Source organism: Sparus aurata, chromosome 12 (genome assembly GCF_900880675.1).
Source record: "Sparus aurata chromosome 12, fSpaAur1.1, whole genome shotgun sequence".
NCBI lineage: Eukaryota > Metazoa > Chordata > Actinopteri > Spariformes > Sparidae > Sparus > Sparus aurata.
This window is the reverse complement of record NC_044198.1, coordinates 22,207,952-22,219,320: the sequence shown is the minus strand read 5'-3', so window position 1 is coordinate 22,219,320 and position 11,369 is coordinate 22,207,952. Positions and strand designations below refer to the sequence as shown.

The following is an 11,369-nucleotide window of genomic DNA, read 5'->3' as shown; positions in this document are numbered from 1 at the left end:
GCAGCACTCACGGATGTGTACAATGCAGAGCGTTGTTTTGAGGGTCAAACGGTCCAGAGTGTCCACTGCTTTTAACAAAGATGTCCCAGCAGTTCACTTCCAGTGACGGATGTAAAATGCAGATTGCCTTTAAATCACACCTGCTCATAAAAGAACAATGATCTCTGTTTTCATGGTTTTTATGTTTTATGTACTGTGTAACTACATTCAGAGGGAGAGGTTAAGCCTTTTTCATTCAGGGACCCATAGTGCCCTCTAGTGAGCAGTTGCGGGAGGTAATGTGATATATTAACTCAAGATGACAGACCCCCAGTTTCAGAGGTGTTAAGGAATCACCTCTGACTATTTAAAAAATATATATATTTTAAGGTTTGAAGAAAGAAGTCAATCAGTGATGGAACAATGATCACTAAAATTACAATCTGTAAAACTTTCTTCTGACAAAAAATGTGATAAATGTAAAATGTTTCTATTCCTCCTTTAGCCGGTGACCCATTTTACCCTGAACAGTTATTTCTCCTGTGTCCTACGGGTTATAGGACATAGGAGAAATAACTGTTCAGGGTAAAATGACTGATATTTAACAAAAAACTATGGAAAATTAGAGCAAATTTCAGAATTTCTGAGTGTTTTACTTATGCCAATTGGCCATTAGTCATCTCACAACCGCTCAGATTTATCCTATGACGATGATAGCTTGGGAAATACTGGACTCAAACAGCCAAATGTACCTGGAGCTGAATTTTCTGGAGCTGCTTTTTTTAGTATCTACTTCAGTTATTCAGGGGAACATTTGAAATATTGTTTTGGTGAACTTTTCCTTTTAAGTGAGGAAGAGGAACAACAGCAGTTTTTCGATGATTTTAGCGACCCTGCTTTGACAAAAGTGGTACGACACCAGCGCCTGCAGTTGTAAAGATCATTTGTTTCGGAAGCGAGTGACATAAAGACCGCATGGATGGATCGTGATGATGTAAAGTATTCATATGTGATTGTATATGTGGTGTATATAGCCACGAGCAAAGGCATTTATAATAACTATATAGAAATAGCAGTCTTTTCGCTGATGGTCTCTGTTGCTGCTGATCATTTATAATCATCAGAGGAATCACGAGACTGTTGCATAAACACTTAAAAGTTCCTCCATTCCTTCCTTAAATAGAATAAACCAGCACAACAATCTAAAAGCTCTTCCTGCATTCGGTGTGAAAGTACAGAAGTAAATGTACATGAAGCGAAAAAAACTCGTTATGCAGAAACTTGGCCCACTAAAGAGTCTACAATAAGTCAACAAGCTGAAACCAGCAAACTTTATTACATACTGCATGTCCTTTTTAGCATAATACATCAATGATCAACATCAGAATATATATGGCTCTGACTTCAAGGTACATAAATCACTCAACAAAATACCCTGTTTGGACAAACAACCGATACAAAGTGCACAAATAAAGTTGCTTCAAGTCGACTGCATCACATTACAGAACTGCTGTTTTGTGTCTTTTTTTTTTTTAGAAAGGAAAAGAAAAAATTAAAGCTTACATTCAGAAAAACCTTGGGAGGGTCTGTTAATCGAGGATAGCTTCATGGGACAGTATTAATTATCTCTTAAGTGACCAATGCATCGTATTCAAATGGTGCGCACGCACACACACACACACACACATACACACACACACACACACACACATTGTTAATTATAAACATATTTGGCACCATATTTTAGCATAGAACACAAAATACAACTTGCAGTACAACATTGTTCGTATATGGAGGTAATATTTGATTTTGGCACGTTTACAGGAACACTCAAAAAGTTCATGTACTCCTACTCGTCACATGCTCCGTCCGCACTGAAAAGTATTTTTTTTTAGAGTATAAACCTACTTGTAGGATGAATTCCTCAACATTTAAATGGTCTTTTTCTAAAAAAAAAAAAAAAAAAGAAAAGCTCTTTTAAAAACCAGTTTAGAGATCCTCATGTTATGTGATGTCAAGCAGCGTACGCTCGATGGCGAGGAAAGCACCGTTTGTTTTTTTTTCCCCTCGGTTGCAGTTCTTCAGCGCCGTAATGAGTAATGTAAACAAATAAGTCGCGTATGACTTCTGTAAACCCTTAAAGCCAAAGTGTCATCAAATCTAACAGACATAATCATATATTGCACTCTAGAAGGAATCATAAGTCCTTGCTGCACAGAAGGGGGGGGCGTCCTGGCCTGTTCAAACCATCTTGACAAAGAAAAAGTTGGTATATAGATATAGAATTAATAAGGTATTCAGCAATACTATGTTTATTATAACATCTCCTGTATATTAACATTGATATATAGATTATTTCAACATTATGATATGAAAGATACATATTTATAAATTGCTATGAATATAGGCGGCTGCCCCCGTTGAACGGACGCAGCGCCAGTTATAACATAATAACTATCCTATGATTACGTATTTTCATCCAAAACGAATACAAATAAATGCGTCCACACGAGGCTCGCGGAGGAAGCCGATGTGAAACTCCATAAGTGAATATGAATTGAAGCCTCCCATGCACAGAGAGGGTCCAATACAGGTCGAGACTGGTTTTCAAACAGGCCAGCGTGAACCTTTGAAAAAAACCTCAGCATGCATGCTAAGTAAGTACGACGGCGATTCTCCGGCGGACGCGTGGAAAGAAAAGTGTAGGTTCGTGGTGCCTTATTGGAAAAATCAGTGAAGAGCACGTTCAAAACACGAAAGAGTAATCTGGGGGGCGGTCGGCGACGGCCCGTAAACCTACAACAAAGTCTAACAACCTCTGGTTACCTCAGCCTCTCAGCCTCCACACACGTATATTTGCACCAACATATATTATTAGATTCACATCAGTAGTCTATCTCAGAGCAGCAGAAACACATACGCACTGTATACCGAATGGACAGAAAACAAGGAACGGACAATTCCTTCATTTCGTGGAAATCTGTGTTAACCTCAATCTGTGGTGGGGCACAGTACTATGTGTTGAGATGTGAGCTAGTGAGCATATCCTGCAGGAGAACTCCATGCATGCTATTTATGTTTGTCTGTCAGAGAGTTCGATGCCTCAGGCTTGACTGGCAAGCTGCCCTGACTCCTTGGTAACTCCACTGTATCTTCCACAGATGTACCAAACCACCGATCAGAACCACCCAACCCCTAATTAGGAACAAATACGCAACACTAACTTCTTTACACGTAAAATAGCCTGGTTCCAAAAGACATGCAGGCAATGTCCACCATCACGGATGGCTAATTCACTAACAAGTTGAACAACGAACGAGGAACCTTTTCGCGAAAAAGCTCGGTCGAAAAATAAGGAGCGGTTTTCAATGCTTCATCAAAAACGCCGGCGGCATGCACTCTGCGCTACGAAACGAAAAAAGAAAAAAGAAGCCTGTAATCTTATTCATAACATAACTCCACGTTTGTCTATGCAAATTCACTCGACACTGGAATTGAGAAGCTCACAATATCCACAACCTGCGGGGGGTGGGGGGGGGGAAAGCAAAAAACTGCATCAAGCCATGCTCTAACTTCTATTTTAAGTCTACTGCCAGCTTTTCTACAGCCACATCAGAACGATCAACTATCTGTAATCTACAACCCTGTTCCGAGACATCCCGCGTCGGAGATTCAAAGAGAAAGCATCCACTCTTTTCACTCCGTCATCTGCGTCTGCCCGCGCTGCACCGGCGCTCCTTTAACTGAAAGCTTACTGCGTGTGCAACAACGGAAGTGACTTTTAAACCCCCCATGGGAGTGGCGCCGTGATGACGAACACAAAAAAAAAGGTTTGCACCCAAAATGTACAGCAATGGCGGTGGTCCTCGCGAACAGACCACCGGGTATGACGATGCCAGCGCCGCCTGGACTGCAGCCACATGCAGTTGCAAGCATGTCTGTCTCCCTCGAGCTGCAGGGGACAGTTAGACGCCTGGACGGAGCCCTAAAGGGGACCAAAAGTGAGCCAAAATGAAGCCTTAATGGTCACAGAGCTGACTGGTTGCCAAACTGCACCACCCGGCCGAGCCGCCTAGAGGCCGGTGAGGTCCACGATCGCCTTGATGAAGATGGTGTCGTCGCGGATGTAAGAGTTCTTGGCGTCGAGCTTGGAGAGCGGGCAGAAGAGCGGGCAGCCGCTGGCAATGTTCATCTCGCTCACGGGTCTCTGGAAGGAGGAGGAAGTGACGTCGGGGCGGAAGGCGTCGATGATGTGCTCCCTGTTGCTCTGGTCCAGCAGCATCAGAGTCACCTGGGAAGAAAACAGACAAAGGAACTGTGTTTGTCTACTGCTGGAAGGGACAGTCCGAACAAAAACCAAAAAATAGATATTGTTCCTCCACACTACTGGTAGATATCTTTGTGACGTGAGCAGCATGTGTTTTATCTCGTGACGGTGATGCAATAAAAGGATGAAATAATCCAGAGTTTTAAATACTCTCTGCGTATTACAAACCATCTGTTAAGCCTTTAAATGCGTTGTTCTGTTATTCCAACTGGACTTCCTGGCTCACATTTCATGCCTCACTGTCAGTTCCTTCAATATAACACCACCACCAACTCAGCCCTCTCTGTTTTTTGGTCCCAACACCTGCTACGTCTGTCGCAAAATCTGCTATTTCATAAGACTGCAGATGTCGAAGGCACTTTTGGAGCTACATGTGTGCATTCACCCTGCAGGAGGAATGACACATGTTGAGGAAATTATAAATAATGTGTTGGGCTCAACAAAAAGGTCAGTGATTTACTGACTCATTTAAATAAATATAATAATATAAGGAATACTTTATGCAACAATACCACCCTGTTGCTGTTACCACACAAGATATGAGCGTTTAATAATTAAATCGAGAACAACTGCAGGTTGTCGCTTTGCTGCACTTTTATCTTGTTCTGTGGTTCTAAGCTGACAGCTCGGGTTACGTAACTTTATAAATCATCTTTAATTTATCGCCCTAAAATACACAAATTCAGAGTTCACTGTGAGATTAAGGTCATCTGTTTTTTGTTTGCCCCTCATGAAACTGTTGAAACATTTAATGTTTTTTTTTTTTTACTTTATTTTTGGATCATTTTGGCTGTATTAATGCATACTGTCTTTATTTTGACAAAGGTATTTGTTTTATTTCTATTTTTAAATTTCAACCTCAGCTCATTTAATATGTCTATAATGCACAGTGTATATTATAGACAGCTGTTTGACATATTACGAGCCGTTAAAGCTATTTTTTTCATCCCACTATCATCACAGCATAACATTTTGCATCCCATGTTATCAAGCTTTCATTCTGTGGTCCTGGATGAGTTTTTGTAATATTGCAATTCTTCACTACGTATGGCAAATTACCTGTTTGTTGGCCCACAGACCAAATACATGCTATTCCCCTTGTGTCCTATAGGGGGCTTTGCCTCATAATAAAACTTAGTATATATTAAGTATATGGGAAATAAACAGACTGGTATTTAAAAGGTTAAAATTCTGAAAATTAATTAATATTTGGTATTTATTATCAGGACTGAAGTTGTTTGAAGAATGTTACCCAGTGCAAGTTGAAAATGATATTAATCTGAAGTATTGTTGTGGCAGTTTTTGACATGGAACAGTTTTTGTACTAAATGTCAAACATTTATTTTGTTATCAGTACTGTGTATCTACAATAAAAATATAGATTTTTACAATTTCAGCAGCATCTAAAAAAAAAAAAGAACTATGGATGTTTTACCTTCTGGTTGAAAGGCCATTTGAGCAGAGCGTCACTCAGTCCTCTCATCACCACAAAGAACAAGGACAAGTGGCTGCCGCGCCCCGTCCCATCTCCATTCAGGTAGATCCGCAGACACATCTTGTAGCCGTACTTACTGGTGTAGAAGGCTGAATGGGGAGACAAACTCTGATTCAGTCATTTGCGAATAATAATCTGTAAATTCAAACCAGATCTGACTGTCCTGGGGTGTCTTTTTTATTAGAGATTTTATTTCTTAATAACCTTCAACAGGTTGGAATCAGTTGGGATTACCTGGTGAAAACATGGCGGGGGCTCGACCGGCGATGGCGTCTTGTCTCTTTTTGGCGAAATCAGAGATCCTCCAGACGAAGACGCCATCGAACGTAGTGGCAGACATTTCCCTCAGCCGACCCTCCATCTCAGCGACTGTCAGGTCCTTCAACCCCACCGTCCTCTCCAGCTGACGCACCTGAGACATAAACACACACTCTGTTTGACTTCCTGGGTTGGGCTACTTGGAAATATCATCCCTTTGCATATGACAGTTTTTAAAAAAAAAATGATTTGAGGTTTTTATTTGGCTTCATGCCCGCAGGTTGTCAAAACATCAGCTGGTGCTCTGGTGATACCTTGTTACTCAGAGCCTCGATCTTGTCCTGGTCCAGTTTGTGCTGACGGTTGCTGGCCTCCATGGTGGTGGCGAACCTCTCCACCTCTCTGTTCAGGACACACACCACGTTTTCAAAAGTGCCGGCTTTAACTTCGAGCTCCGTACACCTGCGACCCAGCTCGGCCACCTTGGTCTTCTCGCTGTGGAGCTGGAGCTCCAGCGCCGCTCCCACCGAGCTGGGCAGGGGGGTGAAGGAGGTAGACACGGACAGAGTGGGAGCCAGGGTGGGCGGAGGAGGGAGCGGAGCTGAAGCGGGTGGACCAGGAGGACCGGAGCTGGAGGATGAGGAGGAGGCGGCGGCAGCTCCCTGCACGGGAGGCCCAGAGGAGGTGGTGCTAAGCTGGGAGACTCTGGCCTCGAGCTCCCTGAGGGACTGCTGGAGTTCCACCAGTTTGTGTCCGGCGAGTTCCAGTCCCTGGGGCTGCAGGCCCTCCATGCTCACTTTCATGCCCATGATGTAGTGCAGCAACAGGTTGAGGTGCTCGTAGGCGTAGGCGCGCTCATGGTCGTGGATCTTTTCCTTTTCCACCTACGGAAACAAAACGCAAGAGTGTGAGAAACACATTTAAGGAATAATTGCAAAACGTGTGTGCATATCAACCTCAAACGGTTTATCAGTCAGGCTCTAGGAAAACCAGACAGAACCCTCCATCTTCTCTAACCTTCTCTCCCTTTATAATAGTCTAAAAGTGCGCAAACGTGAAGCACTTACGGACATGTCACATCCCACGACATGAAATCGACATGGAGTTCTGAATTTGCTGCAGAACTTAATGTGGTCCACGTACTGCAAAAGAACACAACAATTAAAAGTGTTACTCGCAAACTTAGCAGTAAGTGTCCTGGTTTATAAAACACGCTCAGCTCTGTGACTTGTCTCTGATTTCGAGACACGAGAGGCAGAAACTGAGCCGGAGCAGCTTCGCGTGACCTTTTTTTTTTTTTCCCTGCAACAAAATGCTTCCTCTCGTCCGCACGCTCTTTACAGATTCACCTTTTCTCGGGGTATTTTCTTCTTGGCGCAGCCTTCACAGATCATCGGGTACTTGGGACAGATCTCGTCGTGCGCCTGAAAGTAAACAAAATGTTACACAGGGAGCTGCTGCGACGCGCCGCTGCGGCCCAGACGAGCCTCTTAGCATCCTAGCGGGTCTAAATAAATCATGTCCAACCTTGATGTTTTTGAAGTGAAATGGCTCCTTGCAGTACTTGCAGTTGAGTGTTCTCTCCGGGCACTCGCGCTCGTTATGGCGCTCCTGCTCGTTGAAGCGAATATGTTCTTTGCAGGAGGGGCAGGGGATGATCATGAACTCGCACTTGCCCTCGTGGTTCATCTGTAAAAAAGAAAAGAAAAGTGGAGCTGAAGTTGTTACAACAGTCTCTGTGGTGTGCTGCACGAGCTGGCAAAATGTAGGAAAATGAGTTGACAGGCAAAGAAAAAACTGCACATTTACACCCAACTATAAACAATAAAAACTAATTATTACCGACGTGTTAAACAAACGGTAGAGCAATAAGGAAGTCATGAAAGTAGGTCAGACGTCGCCTCACCTCGTACTCTTTAATGCTGCCTTTCCAGGTGCAATTTTCATTGATACACACGGCTGAAAGGTGTTCGACTTCCCTTCGGACTGCGTTGTCAGGAAAAGCCTGAAAAGAAAAAAGAAAAACAGCAGCCTGTTCAGTGTGAGCGCGCGGGAATCACGAGCAGCAACGTTTCTCCTGCGTGTCTGCTCACAAATAACGCAAGAGGCAGCTTTCTTTTTCAGCCTCCAGGCCAAAACTACGTCCGCAGGTCAGGGAGCCAGTAAATGTGGGCCGACACTCATCCATTTTGACAAGATATGGAAGAAATTTCGTGTCCAGTATGCACACGGTTATGGAGAAAATGAGACTAATAACTTGATGTTAATTCAAAGCGACAGTGAAAATCAGCCTTTTACTCATCACCGAAGATTTTGCCTGATTTTCGCGACTCCTCTGCAGCAGTGGAGGCTCAAATACAAACTAAAACTAAGAATATTTATCTAATTTCTGGTCAAAATATCAAATTACACTTATCATTAATCATTATTTAAACATTTTTTTTGTCACCTTCTACAGGATTTGCAGGAAAACATAATAAACAAATAAAATAAACGTAAGAAAAAAAACAAAAAAAAAAACATTCTGATGTTTTGGATAAAGAGATGCTCAGTAGATTACATTCAGAGGTACTGGATTTGAATATTTCCATTTTATGCTTTCATGCTTTCTAGAAATTCTGGTGACATTTCTGATTGACATTTAAAGTAGAAAAAATACATATAATAGGCTAATAAAGTACAAAAATAACTGTTTAAGATTAAACCAGAGGTTTCAAAAAGAGGGTGTGGATAATCTGATTCTTGTTATTTATTGTTGCTTTTACAGATTCTGTGGCTTTGTTCGACTGGAAGCTGCCGTCTGACTAATGTGACTTAAATTACAAGATTAAATACGTTTTAGCATCGTTTAAACCTTTATGTCCCTTCGCGACTAACAGCTTTTTGTATGCTGAGAAATCTTCCATCAGCAGTGGGACCGACACACCGGAGGGGAAAACATCTGGAGTTATTACATATACAGAAACATCTGTGTCTGTTACTGTGCAGAGACGTCAGAATGAAACTGAAACCGAGTGAAAAAAACAGGCCGAAACCAAACCTGAGCAGGGAGTCGCCACAGTTTGCTCAAAATGAAACTGTTAAAAGTCGACGTTGCTGCATCGAAAAGGTTCAGCAGTGTTTAGGACTGAACAGCTGTTTTTAATTCGGCCCCGAGACATTTTTCACAACTTAGTACAGGTTAGTCTCCTGCGCAGTGACACCTCAGTGCATGTTTAAATGTCAATTTTGTCTTTGACTTGTCTGACGTTTGTTCCTTTTACTGTTTCACTGTCAAACAATTCTGTGCAAATAAAGTTGTTATTATTGTTCACATGCATATTCAAAGCCAAATGAAAGACAAAAATGACAGACGTCATCTACTTTAGCCAGGATTCGTTCACCTCATCTGACTGTAAACTGAATTATCTTTTAGGTTTTGGACTGTCGGTCAGATAAATCCCAACATCAGAACGTGTCAGCTTGGGCATTTATAGAACTAACAACTTATCACTTAAACAGAGTAACGACGTCAGAATTGTGAACGCTTTGACTTAGAATACTACTGAAGCGGCCGCCGTACCAATTAACATGAAACTGACTCCAATTTAACAAAAAGACAAAAAGAATCGCTTTGATACTCACACATCCTGGTTTCAAAATCGATGTCGGCTCCTCAAAGATATCCTCTTTAATGCAGGCGCCGCATTTCTGGGGTCCATTACTGCAAAAACAACAACACAAAAAAACAACAACGTGACACATCGGATACACTGAAAAGCTCACATATTATCACGCTGGATACGCTTTGGTGGTTCTTCATCATCAGTTCTTTGGACCTCGAGACCCTGTGCGGTTCTTTAGAGGTTCTCTACTTGTTCTTCAGCTTAACTAAGTTGAGTGTGGGGGGGAACATACATTACATTACAGTGTGTTCCTGAAGATAACATGTTCCTTTTGTCTGTTGGTAAATTAAGAAATGCAGGCTCCCCTTTGTGGCGACTCAAGTCAGTCGGGTAATCAGCACAGGAAGTGGATGTTACCGGGCTTTGAACCAACCGTACATCCTCTACGGCGGACCTGTTCTCACCTCACGGTCCGGTTGAAGCAGTAGGAACAGAAGCGATGTCCACACTGGGCTTGAAAGGGTCGTCGGAGGATGTTGTGGCAGCAGTTGCACAGGTGCTTGTCCTCCAGCTTGTTGCCCAGGATCTTCTTGGGGAAGCCGGGTTTGTTGCTCTCCATGGACGAGGGAGGGGACGGCTCCTGTGTGGCCATGGTGTCTGTTCACACGTCACACCTGAGGACAGCAGAAGAAGCAGAAGCAGAAGAAGAAGAAGAAGAAGAAGAAGAGGAAGAAGGAGGAGGAGGAGGAGGAGAAGGAGACGTTCAGAGACATGTGTGTGATGAGGAGGAGCAGTAATGGAGGCAGAGCATCACGGGCCAGCTGAGAGGCCCACACCCTTTGTTTACATTCCCTCTCTGCATCCCGGCTCCTGGCGCTTCGACTCGGCACAAACCGACGAGCATCCTCGCCGTCTCTCTGTACTCACACGATCCGGGCTCGGCTCAGCCTAGCCTGCGAACGCCGCGGACAAAGCGCACATCCATTGTGTCTCCTCCGCCTCCTGCTCCTTCCTGTCGCTGTTGCTAAGCTATCAGCATCCTTTAGTCGGAGTGGTACCCAGCACGCCGCCACGCCCCTTTGAAATCTGACACCGTTTACTGGAGACGCTGTTTTATTTTTTTATTTTTCGTGGTTTTCTTTTTTCCCCCCCCTTTACAACCAGAGGAGTTTTCACTCACCAGCGGTTTATCTACACTGTCATGGTGTGCAGCCTGTCTGGATCACCGGTCCTGCTCGCCCGCTGCTCGCCCGCTGCTGGATGTGGTTCGGCGGCCGACTGGAGGGTTTTTCTTCGGCGTTAGCCACATAATATAGATGTGGTCCCCGAGAAGAGATGGCTGTTATTGTCCAATATCGCCATTGCACTTTCAGACTGGGTGTTACGTCATGCAGGGGGGGGGGACGGACACGGGTTGATGGGCAGATGTGATGCGGAGGCGCGCCTGTGATTGGCTCAGAACTCTGGAGGGGGCGGGACGATGTGAGGCGGAGGCCCAATGAGCATCCAGTGTTTGACAATTTGACTGTGAGACCTGGAATCTCATTATTATGACCCTGCTAACTTTACCTTGAACATATTGTTTGCTACTATCATAGTAATGATAACAGAAATTATTTTTTCACTTTGTCTTTTTAGAACTAAACTCACAACTTAAATATCTTAAGTTAATAAATAACAAAACATGTGATACATTTAATTTAAT

The 11,369-nt window shown here is 43.4% G+C and overlaps 1 protein-coding gene across 2 annotated transcripts; it reads right to left on the bottom strand.

Moving 5' to 3' along the window:
• Positions 1-1,282: 1,282 nt before the first annotated feature.
• On the bottom strand, positions 1,283-11,072 carry LOC115592818 (TNF receptor-associated factor 2-like). Of its 2 annotated transcripts, none has more exons than XM_030435980.1 (11): positions 10,592-11,072; positions 10,129-10,338; positions 9,684-9,762; positions 7,966-8,064; positions 7,587-7,748; positions 7,409-7,483; positions 7,127-7,201; positions 6,374-6,943; positions 6,036-6,213; positions 5,742-5,890; positions 1,283-4,270 (listed from the first exon to the last, which is right to left on the bottom strand). In XM_030435980.1, exons 2-11 carry the CDS (start codon positions 10,314-10,316, stop codon positions 4,052-4,054), a joined length of 1,794 nt encoding a protein of 597 aa, XP_030291840.1. In that variant the 5' UTR covers positions 10,317-10,338; positions 10,592-11,072; the 3' UTR covers positions 1,283-4,051. The 2 variants fall into 2 exon arrangements, with proteins under 2 accessions (XP_030291840.1, XP_030291839.1); XM_030435979.1 differs by having other exon boundaries at positions 10,845-11,072.
• Positions 11,073-11,369: the final 297 nt, after the last annotated feature.